The 23837-nt window shown below is 39.2% G+C and overlaps 1 protein-coding gene across 9 annotated transcripts in view; it reads left to right on the top strand.

The window, feature by feature from the left end:
* SATB2 (SATB homeobox 2) overlaps window positions 1–23837 on the top strand; it is a 193328-nt gene that overhangs the window by 140144 nt on the left and 29347 nt on the right. For all 9 annotated transcript variants that reach the window (XM_036076657.2, XM_036076658.2, XM_036076654.2 and 6 more), the window contains one exon: window positions 14097–14294. In XM_036076657.2, coding sequence (XP_035932550.1) covers window positions 14097–14294 — 198 coding nt within the window. The remainder of the gene's footprint in view (window positions 1–14096; window positions 14295–23837) is intronic.

Raw genomic sequence — 23837 nt, 5'->3', positions numbered from 1 at the left:
CCTAAAATGGGTTAGGTTGAGGTGCTTACTTATTTATCCCTAGGATGAATAATGATCCAGTGCATGGTGGAGGAAACAAAAGTTAGCTAAAGCATTATTTTGAGAGTCCTTTGATTCTGAGCTTGATTTCCTCTGTGGCCTTGCATGACAAATGTTTTCATCCCACATATGTAAATGGTAAAATGGTCCAGCATCTCCTTAACAGATCTTCTGTTGTGTGCTGAAAAGAAAGGGAGTTACTGAATATTGTATTTCTATTAAGCAGGAAGGTTTTCAATGAAAATTAAATTATCATCTTTAAAATGATAGATAGCTAAATATTGTATTTAGACTATATTGTTTTGGGATTAGCCTTTTTTACCTATAGTTTTGCAGTAACCTGACTTAAGTTATTTTTCAGATATTGATAAAGAGAAAGGAGTAGAATATCAAGGAATTTTGAAGAGAATTGAAATACTCATTTTCCTTTTTAATTTCAATGTAGTAATTTTTCCAGGTTATTCTTAGTCTTTGCTCATCAATGAAATCATTGAAATACAGTTTGCTAAGATACGATGTCCAACCGTAGTATGAAATACATGGAAAGAAAACACCATAGAGCCTTCTTAAACTGTTAAATGCATAAAATCCCATGTACCACATGGCAAAATATAATGAGAGTTGGAGCTGTTAAACGAATAAAGCTGTTAAATGCATAATGCCACTTGGCAAAACTACTGTGCATTTAATGGTTTTCCACTGTGTAATAAAGGACATATGTGGTAAATGTGCAGTGAGTATAAAAGCTACACAATTGATTTTGCAAACCTACCCCTTAGTTGTGACTTGACGTAAATATCAAAGTTTCACTCAGTTCTTCTTTCATAAGCAGCTTTGAAGAAAAACTGAAGCCCATAGTCTGAGAGCTTGATTCAAACTGCCTGTAATCTTTCTGTTGACTTGGCACTATGGCTTTTGGAAATGGTGATGCCTCCAGCCTCCCAAAATAATTCAGGTGGCTGATTGAAAGCTGTATCTGCCAGTTGGCATAAGCTTGGCTCACCAAATTTTTGATCCCCCCTGAAGAACTCAGTAACCCTGATTTTGTGGAATCTGGAGGAAAATGTAGTTCTGGGAATTAATATGTTGAAGGGTGAGATTGAGCCTCTGTGGGGATAAGGTGCTTTAAGGTTTTACCTTTTTTCATTGGGACAGTGACCTCATTCTCATTTATGAATGGGGAGCTTTATTGTAGATAGATAGCTGACTAGATTGGCAAATCAGGTGTTAAGATTTTTAAAAATGGTACCCCCCAGCAAAGTGCACTTACCTGATAGTTCCAAAGGCAATTTAACATATTTACTCCCTTTTGTACGTACCAGCATTTACTTCATAAAGAGCATATTTCGTGAAATTAATTGTACAATTTGGTACCTTGCATATATATTTGGCGTGTATCCATAAGGTGTGTTTCTGTGTGTGTGTGTGTGTGTGTGTTTCTGTGTGTGACTAATAGTGGAACTTTGGCCAAAGTACTTAGCCTCTCCAAGCTGCAGTGGGAAGTGGCCGCACCCTCTTTATTGGATTGTGAGGACGGAGAATACAAAGATATTCTCTTCCTCTCCTGCATTTTCTTTCTTCCCTCTCTCTGTTTCTTTGGAGGAATCAGAAGTTCTTGGGAGTGAGGCAGAACAGCAAGGGCTGTCTCTTCTCTTAGAGGTGAAATTAGAAGAACCTTTAATTAGGAACTCTTGTGATCTGGAGTAGGTTTGGAACCTTGAAGGCCCAGTTCAAATATGCATAGCAACCCCTTCCCTTCCATTTTACATTTCTTTTAAAATAGAAACAAGCCCTCCATTAAACCTCATCCACTCTTTGGTGTGAATTCCTGTCATCAACTATTAAGAATAATACCTATAACTGTGTTAGGCAAGCTTTGAATGAGAGTTAGAGGAAAAAAGAAAGGAAAATTTTAGAGAGATTAGGGTGGTGGGCCAAGATGATGCCTGAGGGCTCTAAGTGCTTAGGGACACAATGGGAGGAGGGCTTCAGAAAAGGGGTTGCAAGGGTGACAATCTTGTGCAGTTTTGTCTGTGGTCTCATCGGTGACAATATATTACTAGAGTGTGTGTGTGTGTGTGTGTTTTCTTAGTGTGTGGGTTACATCAGGATGCGTTTGTAGGCTTCTTTGTCCAGCTCAGCTCTAGCTCCTTTGTTATGCATGGCCGGTCTATCATCCACTTCCTCTGAATGTCTCCTGTTTGCCCTTGCCTTTCTCTCCCACAAAGAGAAGGAGCCAAAGAAGGGAAAGCGGAAGAAAACAGTAAGAGGAAAAGCTATGCTTGTGCATATAGGTTTATTTCACCTTTAACTTTTCCTTCATTTCAATTTAGGATCAGTGTGTGTGTGTATGTATGTGTATGTGTGTGAATTCTGAGGATAATCTTTTTTTTTTCTTTCTTCAGAATATTCAGATTGTTGATGCTCTTCATGGGAGAGTATACACTCTAGTGGGTGATTGTTTTTTTTGTGAAATAGGAGACCTTAGTAGGAGGGGTCCTTAGTAGAAGGCATAATTTAAAGTCATACAGGACATTTTCTGATCACTGCAGTGTGACCCTTACATGCAAAGGGCTACCAGGGAACAAACGCCCCCGAGTGCAGTCTGAGTGGCTGCAGGAGCTCCTTGTCATCTCCCTGTTGCTCTTACACTCTGTGGGGTGGCTCCCCCCTTCCTCCCCAACTGCAGCTTATCGCACATGATCTGGGAAGTGGAAAGATGAGGAGAGGAGATGCAGTGGCCCGCTGCAACCCTCCAGGGCTGGCCGAGTGCTTTGTGACAGCATCTTCAGCCACATTTCTTTCCCTTGACACCTACTGCTCCCTTCCCCAGAAATGAATTCACTGTTTCTCCATATACTGACCTCTTCTCCTTTTTATAGTCTACAGTACTTCAGCTCATAGAATGCTGACGGTGATCTAAAGTTGGTGTTCGGTTTTTGTTTCGGGTTTTTGTGTGTGTGTGTTTTGCAAGGAGAGTAAATCTTTATTATTTGTGTACCCAAAGACCCAACTTTACATACGTAACTGCCTTTTCCTACTCTGTTTGGGTGAGAATAGAGTAGGTAGAAAGACTGGAAGGGGCTTATTTCAATTTCTGTTTTCCCTTGTCCCCATTTAAAAAAAATAAAAGCCAACAAACGAACAAAAACTTTAAAAGGGCACTGGGTTTGCTTCCCTCTTTTTTTTGGTGGAGGTGAAGGGGCTTGCTTTCTGCAGGAGGAAAGTAGAGGAAGGCTGGCACACTGCAAAGAGGAGAGATCAGTAACCTGGTTGTGAAATCTCAGATGCTGCTGATGACAGGGCCAGCCCCAGAGGAAGTCATCTGGGAGCAAACAGGAACCCTGGCTGGGGGGTGTTGCCTCTCTGGTGAGCATGTCCTTATCCCCACCAAGATTTAAAGACCCTGGAGTTCCCCTCCCTGCCACACACACTTTCCCAGTCCCAGCTAGCACTGGGATCAGGGATAGGAGAGTCCTTATTCTTCCTGCACAAAGAAGTTAGAGAGGGAGCCATCATCATGATCCCCCTGCAGCTGGGGAAGATGAGTCTCTGGCCTCTAGTACACAATTCTGAAATCCTTTTCCCCATAGAAGCTGTGTTCTCCGTGGTGATTGGGTTTCAGTATGTTCTATGAACATACATTACATTAGGATTAAGTAGATTTTGTGTACTGACCTTTATTCCTTCCTTATCACTTAAACATTTCTATCCAAAAAAAAAAAAAGTGTTCCATGTTCCTACTGACTTAATAAATTGTATTCCTAAGTAGAAGGCTACTTACACTTTAGATGTAGATTACAAACTCAGATTTTATGAACTTTCTTCCCTATCATAAAATCTCTCCTTATAATGGTCTAATTTGCTTAACTGGCTGAATGATTTAAAATATGCAGCTTTTCATGGCAGGTCCTTTTAAAATAACGCAAAAATAAAGGAAAGACACACAACTTTATGTAAAGAAAAATAACAGATATATTATTTGGTTTGTTCCTTTTATTGCTCTTTGCTGTTGCAGTTTTTATCACATTCAGTATAGGCACTAATGTGTCCTTCATTTGGTCAGGGGTTACCACATTAATCTTTGCTTTTGTGTCCTTTAAAATGTCCCAGGCACAATTTAGTTGTACATATTTCTTTTTTAAAGGAATAACCTCTATTTTATGATTACTTAAATAATAGCACCCTCATTTTTGAAAATGTAGAAAATGAAGAAAAGTATAAAGGTACAGACATGAATCACCTGTAATTCTATAGTGCAGACATAGTTACTATTCACATTTTAGAATCCTTCTAATGTGTAGTGTGTGAATGGATGTGTACATGCATGTTTGTGTCCTAATCAAGATCATACTGTGCAACACATCATTACGTGACAAGTTAAAACTACAATTCTTTTTTTTAAGGCCAACTTTTCATGTAGGAGAGTAGATTTACGAAGTATAAAATATTACTATTACCTTTTATCTCATTACTAGTTTCTTAGTCTTTAGAAAATACCGCACAAAGATCAAGGTTTTGCCACTTTGCTCAGAAAGATGTTTGACATTTCTCTTATTAGGTTCCCTTTATGGAAATGGCTTTATTAGAGCTGGGATAGCTCAGGCTACTGGAAGGAGATGTTTGTCTGCCGCATCTCTCTGGTATAAAAAGTGACAGGAGGTAATAACCATACGATACCCTATGTAAAATGAGTCAGTGGTCTTAGTCTCACTCCTAATGATCTCGCTTTTGCTATCTCATATTTAGCACGTAAGGCAGGTTAAAATGAGGCGGCACGCAGCCTAGCCTGAGTTGCTGCCCCTTCGTGCTGGGCAGGTTTCTTTGTAATGTAACCATATTGACAGCCCATCAAGGAGCAGTTTCTACTTTTGTCAGTTGGGGCATGTTTACTACAATTTCAGGGCTATCCACCAAATTCAAATGAAAAAAATTAATATATTTACACTACAATTACCATTTGCCAAGTAGTGAAGAAATTAGATTTCTCAGCATCCCCAAATGCTAAACTAAAATAGGCAGTCAACACAATGATGTTTAAGCATCAAATTGAGCCCTTCATCCTCTGCCTTTTTTTCTCAGCATAGTCTCCAATGATTACATTCTGTGAGAGATTATCAGCAGAAATTCCCTCAAGATCTCAGTTCTTATATCAACCTGATAGTGAGAAATTGGGTTCTTCTTACTATCCCTACAATTAATTATGTTAATGTTTCATGCCCTAAAATGACTTTTAAGGGAACCCTTAATTAGATATCCATGAAGATTACTCACGGAGTTCATATGCAGTTCTTAAAATGTCAGATACCTTTACCCATCACTCATGATTCTGTACAGCTTTTAAGCACATCTTTATCTACTGCAGAAATAGCAGTAGAAATAGTTACTTTGCCAGGTCATGACACAGCACCTTTGGAAACTTGCATGTGAAGCAAATCAGGTTGACATATTAAAACTACTTCTCCAAACTCTCCCAGCCCTCTTACAAAGAGCACATTGGGTTATAACAGGGTTCTTAACAGCTGGAGAATGTTGGTACCTATGAAGAGTTCCTACCACTTTGCTGTAGAAACTGTTGAATCATGTTCCTTTCACAGGGCCAAGACCAGGGTGAGGCAAGCCGGTGCAGATTTTAAGGAGGCACACACTTTCAGAGCCACACTCCTGAAATTTTGCACATTAGTTGTTTGCTTGCCTTACTCTGGTCTCAGCTCTGATCTTTAAAAAAAAAAAAAGTCTCATTCACAGTTTTCTGCTGTGTCTGTTTTTTTTTCCCCATGCACTTACAAGTTCTTGAGGCAGTTTGCAAAATATATAGTATTACATCACAGGTATGCAGAATTTGGACCTGAAGTCAGGAACTGGAAATATTTGGTTGGTTTCTGCTTCATGGTTCAGCCTAGCACATTTTGCTGCTAATACCTTTCTAGTATTTAAGTGGAGAAATACAAGATTCGAGATTTATTCATCTTTTTGGCAAATACGGATGGCTTTCTCAGGTGCACCTTCCCATGTATGCATGTATGTATCTGTGTACATATTTGTATAAAATCATACCAAATTTCCACATTATTCTATAGCTATGTTTATCCCTTATATCTTTAGTAAGGAGGGCAACAAGATTTTATGAAATCCACTCTTGTCTTGAGCCCTCCATAACAGAAGTTAAGGAGCTGTTCTGAAATAAAATTTTCATTACTGTCAATTACAGATTCAATCTTTACAAACACATCCATAGAAATGTGAGGGACATGCCCAGAAACAGCTGAAAATTGGTCCCCTTTTCAATAGTTTAGAACTTAGTGTATAGTTTTGAAATATACAAAAAGAAGCCGATCATTTTTACTTACCACATTCAAGGTATAAAATAATTAACCTTGAACTGTAACCAGATGCTCAGCACAAACCCTTTTCAGGGTTAGATGACCTCCCCGTCAGGGAGTCACCGAAGCCCTTGACAAGTCTCCCTTGCAGTTAGCCTTTTATCCATTTCAGTGTTCTTGATTAGGTTATCTTGAATCATTAGGGGGTTTATTTATTTTAATAGGCACTTATTGGATTCATGAAAAGAGAATTTGGTGACTAAGGAACAAGAGCTGAATATTATCTGGCTCATTTCACACTTCAGAAGAGTCTCAACCAGCTGAAGAGAAATCCTTCACAGTTACAAAAGTTTGTTTGGGGACTTTATGTGCTTCCGTTTAGAAAGCGACTGTCTGTGGTTAATAATATGAATTTTCTTTTGAGGCACTCAGAAAACATTTCCTTGTGGTTGCATATGCTGACATTTTCTGTATTGAGGATGTGGGTGAGTAAATGGCCTTTTACATTTCTGTGCAAGAAGCTTTGAGTCATTCTCCTGAAGAACTGTTCATTTGCTGACTTATTCATTCATTGGAGTTCCTAGAGGGGCCAAGGGGGTGGAGGGTACTTACTATTTGTAGATTGAATTCACTTATCAGCTCTGTGTTAGGCGCATTGAGCGGCACAGTACTACAACATGACTGTGACAAGGCCTTGCCTTCAAGGCAAGTACAAATTACTTAACAGGAACGGTTATTTATTCTGTCTATCTCTTTGTAGATCAGACTAGGCTGTAAACTTGTGTTTGTTGCTAAGCAAATCCTGGTTTGTATTTGTTCTGAAATATTAGAAAAACTAGGACATTTGTCACCAACATAAACCTTAATTTTTTTAAGGGAAAAAAAACCAGGAGAAGTTGGAGTCATTACCAGTGTCCTGGGGTAGGAAAACAAGTAACTTAGTAGACACTGACATTTCAGTACCACGGACAGGAACCCTTGTCTTCCCATTTGCTTCCCCTCCCCCTATTACTTAAGGGTAAGGTTTGGAGTTTATGAGATTCAAAGCCATTTCTGTTGGGGTCCAAACTCAAACACTGGTCGTATTTTGTTTTGTGAAAGACCTCCTTGGTTATTTGGACATTCTCAGCCTTTGGTATGTAGTTTGGAGAATGTCGCTCAGTTATTGTCTGCTTGAAAATTTTAAACCTTTAACATTTTCTAGAACTGAAATAATGGGATATTACCCTTCCTGATTCATTTTTAATCTGGGAAAGTTGTAAAAAATTCTCGTATGAATAACAACAACAACAAACACACAAAGAAAAGGGTTAAAATGATGAGAACAGATGTTTTTTTTAAATGATTGATATAGCTTGGTGTTTACAAAATGTGTCATTTTTTTTGTTAGAATGAAAACTCCTATTGGGTGAAGCATATGAAGTATGTACTCTACTATTACCAGGCCACTGTGGGTCCTGATTTTGCTGTGAAAGAAAAAAAAGATCTAGGCTAGGATAAGTGGTGTTCTTGACTTTATCATAGTCTTTTCCCTAAGGACTTCTTGTTAGGAAGGAATGAGGGAGAAAGGAAGGGAAAGCAGAACAAAGAAAAAAGAAAGTTAATTCTTTGTCATGTCATTTAGAAGCCTTCTATAGCTCCCATGGCCCATAGGATTAAGATGAAATTTCTTTGCATATTATTCTTTAAAATCTGACACCACCTCTGTTTCTAGACTGCGTTAGCCCCACAAAGTTGCTTTACATTTCTGGGATGTGATAATTTTCTAATTCTCTGCATTTGTTGATAATGTTATCTCTGCTTGGAATGTGCTTCTGATCACTTCCCTTCCCCACCTGGTGAAATCCATCTTTACCTTCAAGATCCACTTTATATGTCATTAGATCCACTTTATATGTCATTCTCTATGATGGTATTCTTCCTGAGTTTCATAGTCAGAATACTTCCTTGCTGATGATCTCAACTAACCTTGTCATAAAAATAATCAAGACAAATGACATATGTAACATACCAGCACATTGCATGGCATGTAGTAGATGGGTGCTCAATACAAGATTACAGACTGATTAATGTTCTGAGAGACCTGTCACTGTTTGCGTTTATATATTATATACAATGCATGAATATATAATGTAAATTGGATCACCCCGTTTTCTTTTATCATATTCATGTATTAGAGATGGGAAAACAAACCTCAGAACATTGACAGGGTTCCTTCTTAGAAGCAAGGCCCCTCTCCAACTATAACATTCCAGTAGGCTAATTTCTATGCACTCAGATAATTTCAGTTCAATCTAATGAGCGTGTATTAAGCATCTTTGATGTGAAAGGAACCCCAATGCTGTGAAAATGCTAAAATGAGTAAGAAACCAAGCCTTCCCCTCCACCCTCATCAAGAAGCTGACCGTTCTGATGGGGATGCACACCTGCCCACTTGGAATAATCATCATCATCAAACTGTAGAAGAGTATAAGCAAAATGCTTTGGAGTCATACCAGAGTGAGCAAACAGTTCTTACAGGTCAGGTGAGGCATTGTCAGCTGAGCTTTGGAATATAGCTTCTCACAGGGGGATAGAAGGTTGAGTATGAGACCTTCCAGCCAAGGGAGTAACATGAGCAGTATTAGTTGTGCTCAAGTACTTTTAATTCACTTGGCTTTGGTTCTCCCATACTAAAACAGTTAAACTGACCATATGAATATTCAACCAACCTTTGGTTAAAACTAAAGAGAAATCACAGATGGGTAGGTATATACCCCACATTTCATGCCTGGAGATGGAGATACCAGCCATAGTCAGAGTCTGTGAGTAATTCACAATGGCTGGAGCACAAAGTCAATAGAGGAACCGATGGCAGACAAGACCATGAAAGAAAAACAGGAGCAAATTGTGGTTCTTACTGTTGCCTTTTGTAATGCTTTTGAATTGGGAACGAAGGGGTATCTCATTTAGGTAAATCTTTAATAAAACTATCAACTCACTAAAAGATCAACTATGGGATTATCATTGACCTTTTAAAAAGAAATAATGGCACATTTCTTCAAATCATAAATAGTCCTAATACATTTGCAACATGATTTGTTTTGTAAATTTAGATTGACATGCAACTTTTCAAGAACACATGGATTGTGTGAGTGTCGCCTCACCTGCATAGTTGGAAAGGGTGGTCAGAGTTGTTTTTTTGACTGAAACATATTTGTTTAGGAGACTGATTAGATGGCTAAAATGAGATGTTTATAGATATTATTTACTTACGCACTGAATGCTTAAGGACTCTTTTAACCATTGATTGCAAGGATGCAACTTTAAATTCATATTCCTTCTCTGGGTTCAGATTTTTGAAGGCAAAAGAGTTTTAATCCTAAATTCCTTGGCATCATTACACTTAGACTCCATGTATATTTTGCTATGTAAGTTTAGGTGTTCTTTGTACTTTTTAACATTTTTTATTTTTAACAAATTTCAGACTCACAGAAATGTTGCAAAATAGTACAGTTTCCATATATCCCTCACCTAACTTCCTCTAATGTTAGCACCCTACATCACCGTAGTGCAGTTATCAAAACCAGGAAATTAACATTGTTTTAATGCTCTTAACTAAACTGAAAAGTTTATTCTAATTTCAATTTTTCCACTAATGAGCATTTTCTTTGCCAGGATCCCATCCAGAGACTGCACTGCATTTAGTTACTATTTCTCTTTAGTTTTCTGTAGTCTGTGACCATTCTTAGGTCTTTCCTTTTTCTTCCTTTTTTCTTTTCTTCTTCTTCTTTTCTTTTTAATGACAATTTGAAGAATACTGATATGTTATTTTGCTGAACATCTCTCAATTTGGGTTTGTCATGATTCAACTGATGTTGTGCATTTTTGGCAAGACTACTGCAGATACTGGGTTGTGTTCTTTGCAGTGCCTCATACCACAGGCTTCCTGATGTGCATATGTTATCACTGGTGATGTTGCCCTTAATCACTTGGTCAAGGTAGTTTCTTCTTTGTACTTTAACCCTATGGCTAATTATTATCTGCTATTTCTGACAGATAACAAGATAACAGATCATGGAATGTAGAGTTGGAAAGGGAAGTTAGAGACCATCTTTTGTAAACTCCTCCTTTTACAGTTATATCCCAGAAGCTGTAAGAAAGAGGGTAGCCACTTGCGCAAAGGTAACCCAGTCACTTAATGTCAGGGCTCCAACTTGAATACTCTGAGCTTCCTAGCTATAATTCACTTAGCCTCAGTTTTACCATACTAGAAGGGCTACACTGACTATATGAATATTCAGCTAACCTTTGGTCGAAACTTACAGCCAGCCTAAAAGAGAAATCACAGAGAGGTATGCACCCCACAGTTCATGGTACCTGCTCACAGAGCTGACCAAGGCTGGAAATCAGATAAACTTCTGTATCAGCATTTCTGAAACAAAAATAATTCTCCTGGAATTCTCCACATAACACACAGGGAACAACAACAAAAAACCTACTTGAGATTTTTAACAGAAAAAGGAGATTTGTTTATTAATAATTCATGAGTTCCCATTGAACATGCACGACAGAAACAGTGCTATTCAATAGAGAATACTGTCATCTGTCACTGTTTTATTTGACATTTACACTTTTTTTTTCCTGATACTGCAAAACTTTCTTGGACAGCATGCAAAAATTATATAAATGAAAAAAATCCCAGTGTGGGGACTCTTTATCTCTTCTGTGGTGGGTTCGCTCACAGTTACATACGTGTGTGTTCATGCAGCAGCATGGCACTTTCTCACACCTTCATTAGCCACCAAACAAGCTAATAAGAGACCCCATTGAGAAAACAGAGATAAGCATCCCACATGGGCTGGTGGAAGGATCATGTGAACAAAAAGATGGAGGGTGAGGCGGGAAGTGGGGTGGAAGAATAGATTTCCGGAAGGTAAGCATTCAGATACGTGAAACGAGCCGTAAGTCAGAGCAAAAGGAATGTAAATTATGGCCGCCATGAAGAAAACAGACAAACATACATCTCCATTTCCGATGCAAAATAAATGTTTAGAAATGGCATCACGGGAGTGCCACTCGTAGGGAATATCGGCCTTTAGTGGAAGAGCAAGTTAGAGTTAGGAGCACCTTGTAATTTTGTGCTACTGAAAGGCTCTTGACAATCTTTCTGCTCTGTAGGTTAGTTATTATTTATAAAAATCACAGAACCAGCTGATACATTCATAAGCTAATTATTGAAGCAGCTGGGTACACATGGTGCAATATGTCCAAGGCTGTGAAGTATCACAGATTTCTTGGGGCCTGCTGTGGTGGGGGTGCACTGTTGAAGGCTCCATCCCTTAATCTGATCAGCCAAGCAAACACTTTGTGGGGAAACTAGATTAATAACCCTCTAAATACCATGAATGTGCTTTATCTTCAAAACCGGGTTCCCTTAAACATGCTATTAGCTCAGCACCATCAGGGATTTGAGGAAGTTCTCTGGTGCCCGAAGAACAGGGTCTTGTTGGCTACCTCCCTGTGCCAGAAATTAATTTGGTTTGCTTATGTCTGCACACATGATCACACTTGTGTCTAATCTGCTCCCTAATAGCTTCAAGGTCAGGACCTTGCATGTCAGTGGGCAAATTGAGCACCACACTTCTTAAAGACTGATGGCAGACAGCACACAGTCCATAACGAGGCCTGTAGTTTGTCCTAAGTGATTGTAATGAGTGCAGATTATAACAGCGCATATAAATCAAATGCAGCCATGAATGTTGTGCGAGACATTCCGCATCTCGTAAGTGGAGATACCACTCAGCTGTCACCTGTCCCCTTTCAAGCTGCAGCTTCCCACAATGCAGTTCACTCCTCAAGCGGAACAGCAGGTGCTGTCCTCCTGAAGGTCTGGGTATCTCAGAACTTCGTCTTTTAACAGATGTAGGTTTTTGTTTTTATTTTCTGTTAAATGATTGGTCTCTATGCTATAGCTTCCCCTGGGAGATGTTAAACATACCTGTTTGAAACATTGGAAAGAGTTCAGTTGGAGACTTACTCAGATCTGTGCAAAGACAGAGAAAGAGGAGCTTATTTTTCCACAGATGGTTTATTTTCCATTTCAAGAATTCTTTCCTTTGTACAAAGAAACCCTTGAGGAAACACGTTGGGACTAGGAGATTTTTTTTTAATATAATTTATTTTCTGATGGGCTAAAAAATGTAATTGTCTTCAATTTTCATATATGTTGCACCTTGAAAATCAGCATTTACCTCTCAATTGACTTGAAAAAAAAGTCTATGAAAATACTTGGAAAAACATTTCCAAGCAAATTATTCGATATCTTGTTTTCATTCTTCCTAACCCTCTAACTCTCCCCAGCTCCCAGTTTATTGCAAGAAAAGATCAGGTCTGCGCAAATGTGGCCTCTCACTTGTAAAAACAAGGCAGTGTTGTGTTACAGATTAGTTTATAAATCCCCAGTGGCTTCACAGTTCAGTGCCTACAGCTGCTGCAGATGGGCCTGGGTTTTTGTCTCTTCGCGGTGCTGCAGCCGGCAGTTGAAGGAGAAAATGGAATGATCAGGTTATTAACATGGAGGCCGCGAGGAAGAGGCTGCACAATGAGAACAGCTGGTGTTGCTGTCTTGGCTGATGCAGCGGAGATAATCAAATCTTGCCTCTTTTTTTGGGTAAAGGCAGAAGACACAGTGGAGAGTTAGACAAACAACGGCTTATGATATTATATGGGGTTTTTATGATGCATGTCAGGAACTTTCATTGGCTTACAAGTTATGATATAAAATTCGTTGAGATTTGGGATTTAATTTTTTCAAAGTTATTTGTGTTTATTTCTGCACCTTTTTAGAAAAATTCTTACTCTTTTGCAAGAGGCGTGATGTGGGACAGTTCTTGTTTTTAAAATTAGTGATGTAGCTTGGAAGTGATGGGTTAGAAAGCTACTGGGTAAAATATTTTGACATGAGTCAGTGAGCGATGTTGACAGCATCCTCTGTATTATTTTCATATAATCCATCATTATTTGCATTACATTTTCTTTCTCGTGCAGTTTCAAGGGCGAGAACATCCGGATGCCAGAATTGGGAGACACATTTGCAGGTGTGACCCGGCCAACTGCCTACCTTCCTGCAGGTGTGGCTGTGGCGGGAAGGGGATGGTTAAGAGGGCCTAGAGCCCAAGGCATTCAGAGATGGAGCAAATATACAACTTTTTCATTCTAGCTAAGGTGGTGGTTTTTATTTTGTGGAGTTACTGATAATTCTAAGACTATTTCCTTTCTAGAGAGTTCAGTGCTGTTTACACTCGGACATGTTTTGTTCCTTAGAATTTACTATGTTGCAATACATATTTGTTCATTTTCACTCTTAGGATGGAAACTATCCAACTGGGTAGTTTTTAAAAAATTGTAGCTGAGCAACATGAATTACTTTCTTTTCAGAGAATTAGATAACTGTCACCTTGCTTGAGTATCTTTTACAAAGGACCTGTAAATTCATCCAGAATATATTCAATAGGAAAAGTGATAAGGTGATTAACAAGCATGAAGACTCTTGGCTATTGGTGTAACCACCTCTGTGGTCATTGGTTGGTTTTTCAAAGTTGTTAGCTGTTGCAGTATCTTCCTGGGTGGGTAGGAACAATTTTGACAGGAAAAATATGCTGCACTGGGATGGCACTGGACTGCAGTCCAGCCATCCTCTGCTGCTCTGCACCCTACAGATTAACCCAGGTGGCCTTCTCTCTCTCTCTCTAGGGCTGGTTGTGCGAACTGCTCCGCTGGAAGGAGAACCCCAGCCCAGAGAACCGCACCCTCTGGGAGAACCTCTGTACCATCCGTCGCTTCCTGAACCTTCCCCAGCATGAGAGGGATGTGATCTATGAGGAAGAGTCGAGACATCACCACAGTGAGCGCATGCAGCATGTGGTCCAGCTTCCCCCTGAGCCAGTGCAGGTCAGCATCCCCTTCTTCCCCTAACCTGGGCAGGGCGCTTGGTGCCAGCAACTGTCAGGGTCAAAGGGGGACACCACACCGCCTCCCATTGAAAGGTTTTTCTCATATGGTAAAGATATGAACCGTTGTGCATAACTATGCACCAGATTAGTCTGTTGAATGTCTCCAAGGACAGAGGCCCCTGTTCTCATAGTGGGTACAGCGTATGTGTGTATGTGTATGTGCGTGTGTGCACACACGTGCACATGCTCATACATGGAGAAAAATGAGTGAGAAGTCGAATCCGAAGGCAGCTGCTTTCCTGAGTGTGTTTTACTTGTGGGACTGTGAAGCCAGAACACTTGTGGAGAATTAAACCTCCCAGTCAGAAAACACAGTTCATAGTTTCCACCATTTTCTAAAGAAAAAACTCTGAAGTAGCTAATAAATTAATCTAAAAATCTCTCAAGGAAAGTTTGACTAGGCTGAGGAAAAGAAATATTCACATGAGCTAGAGAATACCATTGAACTCAACTGGACTTTGAGAGAAATTATGATAGATTCTTAGAATTTTAAGATGAGTTTTTGCTGTTTTTGGTTTCCTCTCTTTTAGAAATCTGTGTTCATTTACGTTGCATGTTTTATTTGGTTAGTATTTGCTCTCATTGAGAGAAATAATATTTCTTTCTAAAAACAATTGAGTTTAGCTCCTGAGTCTTGCAGCAGTCTAAAATCAGTGATCTTCAGGAAGAAATATTAACTACGCTAATACCCCAAATTTTGACCCCTTAGAGTTTGCCCATAAATTTTTGGATAGGTTTTGAGATTTGTCCTACTGTCCAATACCAGCAGTCCCAACTCCCACCAAAGAGGACCTTGCAGGGCTTCTGTCTGACCCTCCTTTTGTGTAGCAAGAAGGAAACAGGAATGCGTGCATGTGTGCATGTGGATGAAGAATGGAAGGAAGATTAGAATGAAGGAAGGGTGGGGTGCATTTCTTGATCAAGATATCAAAGGAGACGGTGGTGAAGGACTTGGCAAAATGTTCTACCCTGAGGTTTCCTCGTCTCCTTTCACCTCGATCTCATCCCACATGCCTGGGGGAGAAGCCAGAAGTCAACGGGTCCATTATATCACTTATCGTCCAAATACTGACATCTCAGTCAGTGCCTTCATGCTGTCATTGGTCAGTTTCCAAAGTCACAGAGTGAATTGCCCAAATGATTAGACTGATGAATTCATACAGCTAGAAGCAGTCTCTTAATATAGTCACAGTGAACTCAGAGCAGGTGGGTGATAAGAGTGTACAGCTAAGTGGTGGAGCCCCCTGTCCTGGGCCTGGACTCGTGGTGGGGACAACCCCTTCCCCGGACGTGAGCCCCAGGGCTTACCCTTCATGACCCACCTTCCCCCTTTCATCTCCTGTCCTTTCCTGGCTGGGGCCTCATCCAAACACCTACAGATAATTAGACAAACATGCTAAGAGCAGTGTTTTTCAGATTTTGAGATTTAGTAGAAATCTAAATCTAGTAGAAAGAGGGAGCTAATACAGGTGTATCGACCTTTTCTTTTGGAGAATACATTGATTTGAAAAATTCAAGGGAAGCTCCAATTTATTATCCATATCATTTCATAAAACAAAATACTCTTTAATATCAACAAATTAATGAAAAGGATAGCCTCAGACAAAAGATCTTACAAACTATATAAACTCAGTCATATGAAAAATTCGCTGTCACCCTTATTTTTCTTGTTTTGATGTGAAATAGTCAAAACTTCTGTGTTGAAGCAACACAGGCCGAGAACTAGCTTCAGGGAACCACCAACTTTGTATGGACTTTTCATTCACGGTCCATTTTAGTTCAGCCTAGCTGAAGTGGAAATAGAATGGGAGTGAAAAACTGATTTATTGTAGACATTTAGAGCATCCAGTTTTTATCACAAGATGATGACAAAGTTGGAAATGTAGAGAAGTTTGAGATAAAATACTAAAACCATTATAATTAAGGACTTCCCTTCATTTAGATGATGGTTCCTATACATTTCTTTCTCCATTCTTCGTCCAGAAGTTCTTGTCTCTATGAGGTTCCTATGTTTAGGTAGCTAAGAGGATATTCAATATATAATATTCTAACTGACCAGTTTGAGTAAAGTAAATCATAGAAGCAGACCACCAATTGATTTATGCGTTTTATTATCTTTTATGTTAGTATGTCAGAAGTGGAGTGTGCTAACAATATTTAATGGCTAAGAAAGAGTCAGCCTGTAATTTTCCTTTTTCAGTTTTAAGCACTTCGTGGCTATTAACATTAGCTTCTGATATCACTAAGAGAATTCACTTATTTTATAAAAGGTTATTCCTATCACTCAGATCTTAGCCAAAGAGTTTACAAATAAGGTAATTTTCTCTACATTGACTTTGCCTTAGCCATTGACCTTGACCCCATAAGTACTGTGAAATTCTTCAATATGTTACTTTTTTTTTTTTACATTGTGCCAGTTTCTCAGTGACACTGCTTTGAAATGCTGCATTTGTTTGTCAGCAAAATACAAAACTTTGGGTTAATTTTATAGTATAGTCATGATATGAAAAGGGAAGAAAAATAAATGGAACTAGCTGGCAGAACTCTTGAGATTGGAGACTACCGTTGGCACAGCCTCTGTGACTTAGGGAGGACTGTATTTTAATAAAAGATCCCAAACTACTAAAAAATGTCTATAATTGTGCGAAAGTTAAGTCACTGGACTCCGGGTTAGGATTCATTTGTGCCCTTATATCGGCTAAAATTTTAGGAAGATGCAATTATCTACATGTTGTAGGAATTTTATGTAGGTTAATACTAGTTTGGTGTTATTACATTTTGTCTAGTTAGGCAGAAAATGCACCATTATCAAGTTGTTAAGTAGAGTTGAAATCAGTGATTATGAAGAGCTTCTGATATATGTAGCATATTGTAAATCATGCAGAAGTCCACTCCATTTGTGGTTATGGAAGGGTGCCATTTAAATTTCTTTAAGTAGTTAGGGTATACTATTCCTCAGTTTTTCTTATATGGTAAAGATATGAACTGTTGTGCATAACTATGCACCAGATTAGTCTGTCGAATTAGGCCCCCACTGATGTACTAGATAAAGGAAGGAGCATCACAGCACCCCTGCCCCATTCAGTGTTTTCTGTGATGTGAGAAGTCCCTTAGAATCTGAGCCTCTTTCCTTAAGGAAGAGAGGAAATTTTTCCTGCCATTTGTTTGCAAATAGTTTACATATTGATAGTGTTACATTGCCTGCAGTTGTGTTTCTTTTTTTTAAGCCACAAAGGGTTTTATTTTTTTTTTTTAAGATTTTATTTATTTATTTGACAGAGAGAGAATCAGCGAGAGAGGGAACACAAGCAGGGGGAGTGGGAGAGGGAGAAGCAGGCTTCCCGCCGAGCAGGGAGCCCGATGCGGGGCTGGATCCCAGGAACCTGAGATCATGACCTGAGCCAAAGGCAGTCGCTTAACCGACTGAGCTACCTAGGCGCCCCAAGCCACAAAGGATTTTAAAAATTAAAGCCCACCCTTCAAAATGAGGAGATCTGACATCAAATCCCAATTTTGTGTAACAATGCAGAAAATCAGATATGACCCCCTCGTCCACATGGCTGGAGCTGATACTCAGTATTTACCATCCTGCTGCAAGATCCCCATTGCCCACCCTGTAGATGTGCACACACATCCTGTCCATTTCATTCATTTAGACCTTGTCGTGTTGTTCTTCCCCTCAAGGGCTGCCTGGCCCCGTGACTCCAGCTCTACACCCGAAGATGCCTTTGCCCATGGTTCTGATTTCTTCCATGGTCGCCATTATGTGCCATTTATTTTTATAATTCTAATACGTAACAGCATCTTTTACATGCTTACTGAGAGATGCATGTTTGATGGACTGTCCCTTAAGAGATGAAGCTAGGTTATAGTTGAGACAAATTTAGGCTTGGGGCCACTGAGAGGTGCTATCAGCCCTAAGACACTGTGGTCCGGGAAGAGTGAGGTGTTTCCTCCTTAGCAATAATCGAGACCTCTCCAGGTGAGGCCCGACTTTGATGTCGTATTGAGTTACCTGCTCTCTCCAGTTTTCTTTCCAGTATTCTAAGTCTCTTTAGAAACTCTCATCGAAATCCCTGCTGTGTAGGCACACCTGGCTGGCTCAGTCTGGAGCATGTGACTCTTGATCTCAGGGTCATGAGTTCGAGCCCCACAGTGGGTGTAGAGATTACTTAAAAAAAAAAAAAATCCCTGCTGTATAGAAGGTGACTTTCCAGGCTCTGAACATATTATAAACTAGATCCATCTTTACCATGGCCCTCAGTGGGGGTAATATTGCCTTAGGGAGTGAAAATGGATTCTTGGGGAGCATAAACGTCTCACTTTACAATGGTTTGTGGCCTTTCAAAGGGACACGGTACATGAAGAGATATTCAGTATCTCTGGTATTAAAATTTAATGAAGCAAGGGAGATGATTAGGGGGGAAAATGCCTAAAAAGTTTCCTTCCAAGGTTGATAATGAAAAAATAAATACTGATGTACATAATGTTTTTAGTCCTTGTATAGATAGCACAAAGAAGGCCAACATAGGTGAGATGACATGGGAAACTAAAACATTCCATGAAAAAGATGAAATAAATTCCACTTTTTCATGCCAGAAGGTCAGAGACAAAATTATTTCTCATGGTCATAGTGATTTTCCCCCCTAGTGGTTATTACGACCTGAGGCCCTATAGTGAATGGATATCCTCAACTTAAAATCAAAACTAGTTAACTCAGGGTATTCATTATTACCAACTCCATTTTACAGTTGGAAAGACTGGAGCAGAGACATTGAGCCTTGCTTGAAGCCAGAATCGCCTGCTGAATGAAAACACAGGCATGTCTGGCGTCCAGTCTTTCCTCTGAACACACTCCCCTTTTAATGCAGAGAGAAGAAAGGACATTGCTCATGCTATGACTAGGTCACTGAGTGGGGTTGATTGGGGAGCATTTGCCAAATTGTTCCTGTCTGTGTCGTTTGTGCTTTATTGCTTTATTATATTTCCACCACAGTGTTTCCATGGCTTATTTTGTAAGTTCAGGAATTCTGAGCTTGCTGCTGTGTGGTTTCCTGACAAGTACTTGTTTTAAAATTCCATGCCGTACACTGAGTAAGAATGTGAGACCTGGTGGGTGACAGCTGACACCAGCATTGTACCTCTGCTCGTCTGGATCGCTGCCCACTCCAGGGAATCTCAGCATTTTCAAAGCCAACAATTCCTTGTCATTGGTATCAACCAGTGGTTCTCAACCAGGGGTGACTTTGCCCTTCATGGGAAATTTGGCAGTGTCTGGAGACATTTTCAGTTATTATAACTTGGAGATGCTACTGGTATCTGCTGGGTGAGGGCCAGGAATGCTACCATATAGGCTGCAGTGCACAAGACAGCCCCCTAAAAAAAATGACCTGTCAACAATGTTAATAATGCTGAAGTAGAGACACTCTGGAGTAGAAATACCATTAACTGCCTAGCAGCGTAAGATTTAAAAAAAAAAAAAAATTATAAGTACATATGAGGCTGATTCTGTTTTTCCTATATAAAATTTGGGAATAATAATAACAATGAGGATGATGATGGTGTTGGTGATGGTCTTGTTGGTCTTCTTCCTTGGCAGCAGTTAGCCTTTTTGGGTACGAGGCTCTCAAAATGTGAGATTTTTATATGTCTTATCTTCTTTAAACCCTATGAAAAACCAAATAGGAGGGTGGTTTTTTATATATTCTCACATGTGAAAAACTGAAGCCTAGAGAAGTAACCTGCTCCAAGTGAGACCTTAAATGCACATCTGTGTATCTCTAGAGTCTGATTTTTATCTGTGTGCTGGAAAGAACTGCCCACGAGCAGCTAGCATTCCCTGAACACTTACTATTAGCTGTCTGGTGCTATGCAAAGCTGTTTATGCACGTCATTTAATTTGTAATCATTCTACTGAATAGATTTAGTTTTGTGAGCTTTCTTCTTTACAGGATACTTAGCGCAGTGAAACCTATAACTTACTGGTGTGATGTCAGAGAACTGATGTGACTGAACTTGCCACTTTTCATTAAGCTTTTTTTGAGATAGCTTTAAAATGTGACTCACTGCTAATGTTTAAGCATACTTGAAACCTATCTTTAAGCTGTGCGAATATCAATCACGCCTTTCTACTCCGTCTATAGGGGCCATATCTTGCTTTCTGAATTTGCTTCCAAAAGAACAACTTCTAAGAAAATAAATAGGCTAATTAATCAATTAGGGATGTTTGCAAATCTCTAACCAGGTTACTGGAATTTCTCCCCTCTTGGGCTCATTACAAGCTCCTATTCAAAGTGTGCTGTCTAAGGTCACTCTAGAGTGTTGAAACCCTATTCTAGTCCTGAGGAGAGATGCAAATGAACACTTCATTTTTAATAACATATTGCAGCAGCTGGTTTATAAGTAAGTCCTCACTTGGGAAAACTTTGAGAGTCCCTGACCATCCATGAGGAGCCACACTAGCTTTTTTCATATTAACATTAGGTCATCCTGCGTGTATTTATTCAACTTGAAGAACAGTCTTCATTTCTAATGTTATCAGTCAGCTTTTCACCATGTTCAAAGTTTTCAATTTGTCATTCAGGAATAAAGACGTTTGGAGGTCATTTGCAACCATTTTTTTTTTTTTTTCAAAGTCTAGAAGAAAGGACATTTCCATCTTGGGACTATTTTTTCCAAAATATAGTGAACAGGTTTTTTTCAATGATGATGTCAGAAAGTTGAAGGAGCTCATTAAGAGTAGCTAAACTAGTAGATTAGACATTAACTATGGCTTTGTTCTTTTCTAGAGATTCAGGCAAGTTGCTTGCCTACATTTTAAAAGTTTTGGCGGTTTTGTTTTTTGTTTTATTTTGTTTTGTTATTGCAAGGCAGGAATTCCAGCTTAACTATTAAAGCTATGTTAAGGGAAATGGAGAGTGATTGAACTTCCTGAAAATTCGGATGTGGGACTATGAATATGGTTAGGTTTCTCTAAACCTGGAACTGGGAATTCAGCATTCATGGAAATTCATGGGTTCATCCTCTCCTTTGCTAACCTTTTTTTTTTTTTTTTTTTTTAAAGATTTTATTTATTTATTTGAGAGAGAGAATGAGATACAGAGAGCATGAGAGGGGGGAGGGTCAGAGGGAGAAGCAGACTCCCTGCTGAGCAGGGAGCCCGATGTGGGACTTGATCCCAGGACTCCAGGATCATGACCTGAGCCGAAGGCAGTCGCTTAACCAACTGAGCCACCCAGGCGCCCCTCCTTTGCTAACCTTGATGTAACATACCTCTTCCCCACGTCAGAATCCTTCTGTTAGCAAGCTTTTCTTCCCATCATCATCTAATTTATCATTTATATCTTTGTCTATCATATAACTTCTGTTTACTACTCGTAGTTTCTTTGAATTATAATCCTTCCCCCTCAAAACCTTGACTGGCCTATGACCTCTGCTCTACTTCATGACTTTTTTCTATGCCTTTATCAAATCCAGCTTCTTTTTACCACTCTGTATTTACTACTACTTTAAATTTTTATAACAGGATAATTGACTGGTCCACCTCATCCTCATGAAGGCAAACTGTCTTGAAATTTAATTTCCAGTCAGTCATGTGAATGCTTAATTTAGAAGGCACTGCATTTTAAAAGAAGAACTCCGTTGGGGAGAATGTTAGAATAAACTCAAGAAGAATGGGAAGTAGAAAGTTAATACTGGCTATAGACCATCTGCAGGTAACTTGTGAATGGGCTGCCCTTGGGCCAGAAAGTTAGAGCCTTTTAGTAGATCATGGCTCCTATAACCCTGCATTTATCAGGGTAGATGGTTGCAGGGATGATTAACAGGTCTCATATAAAATTCTCATATCAAAGGAGATTTATATGACTTTTTAAATGTGAAATGCTATAGACATATAAGGAGTAGGAAACAAATGCCTAAGATTGATTTTAAGCTCTCTATATATCCAAAGTATTATGCCTTTTTATTTTATTGCAGTTTTTCTTACATTTATCATGTCCTTCCTTCCATGTATTCAGGCACTGTGCTATAGATACTGATAGAAATTAAACTTAAAATTTTATAGTAATGTGGGTCTGCCTATTTATTTCTTTAAAGTGGGTTCAACAATTTACTAGGCTTACAATTTTAATAATTGGAATTAGCTTATTGCTTCTCATTCCTCATAGGGTTGTCCTAGTGTTTTTGCCAAGCAGAGCTCTCCCTATGAGTGGCCGAACTTTAATAACACACCACCTTCCAAATTAACCGTTCAGGGTTAGCCCTTGGTTGGACATGAACTGGGTTCCACTTCTTCCAGTCTTTTCCTGCCCTGTGGGAACATAGAGAACCTTGATTTCTTCAGCAGCTTGCTCTTCTGTAATTGCTATGTTTCTTTAAATAATAGCCTAATTTTGATATTTTGCATTTTCAAGAGGCGGCACAGTCCCTTCAGCTCATGCTGTCGGTTACTGACACACTGCTCATTTCTTTTAGGTCCTAACACTGAATAGAAGGCACTTGGCCTAACACTGCTCAATAGGTAAGGCGAAGAGAAGGGATTAGCTGTGTCATTTCTGTTGGTACAAATGCTCCTCATTGATACAAGTGTCTGCAATACCCAGTGTTCAGAAACCACTAATGTAAATTATCTTCCTTTGTGTCCGTTTGTTCAAGTTTTGAGGACAGGAGGATTCTCCTTGTACACATTGTCAGTCTTTTTCCTTCTGCTGATACTAAGTGAAACCAGGTATAAGACAAAACCTTTAGCACCTTGGCCTTTTCTTGATGTTCCGATAGGAAAATAAGACTAAAGATAGTACTTTTGAACATGAAGCTTAGTTGTCTTAAAAATATTGCTATGGAATTTGTTAGGGGATGTTCTTGCTACTCTACTAACCAACTCATTGTAGCTATTTTTTCCTCCCTCCTCTTTTCCTTCCTACCCCCCCTTTTTTTCTTTTCAATAATCTGAAATATATATATATTTTTTAATCTGAAAGAACAGGGGGCAATGGCTAATTTCGTGAAGGGGCAAACTGGTCAAATATGAGCAGTGTGGAGCAAATTGAAAAAGGAGACAAAATAAATAGACTAAGATAGTGCATTAGAATGCACCCCTCCCCCCCAAAAAAACAACAATAAACTTAAGCTAATATTAAGGCATTTGTGGATATTGATGTGTCATTGTTCTAATCAAGGGCCTCGCTACACTTCCTCTGTGAGAAGGAAAATACATTCCTTTATACTTGTATAGATATCTAGTCAAGTCTGGCTTTTGGTAAAGATGATTAAAATTGATTGATAAAACTGTTTTCAGGCCTCAAGTTACAGACATGATTGAGAAGGCTGGCTATTTTTATTCTCATACTTTTACTTACTTATTTAACAATTATTTGTTTAGCACCTTCAGCATGCCAGGTATTAATTCTAGGCAGCACATGTACAACAGTGAATAAAACATAATACATTTTGCACATATATTGAGCAGTTTTCTCCTTCA

Source organism: Halichoerus grypus, chromosome 4 (assembly GCF_964656455.1).
Source record: "Halichoerus grypus chromosome 4, mHalGry1.hap1.1, whole genome shotgun sequence".
NCBI classification, from domain to species: domain Eukaryota; kingdom Metazoa; phylum Chordata; class Mammalia; order Carnivora; family Phocidae; genus Halichoerus; species Halichoerus grypus.
Note: the sequence above shows the minus strand (reverse complement) of the source record. Positions and strands in the feature narration are given on the sequence as shown.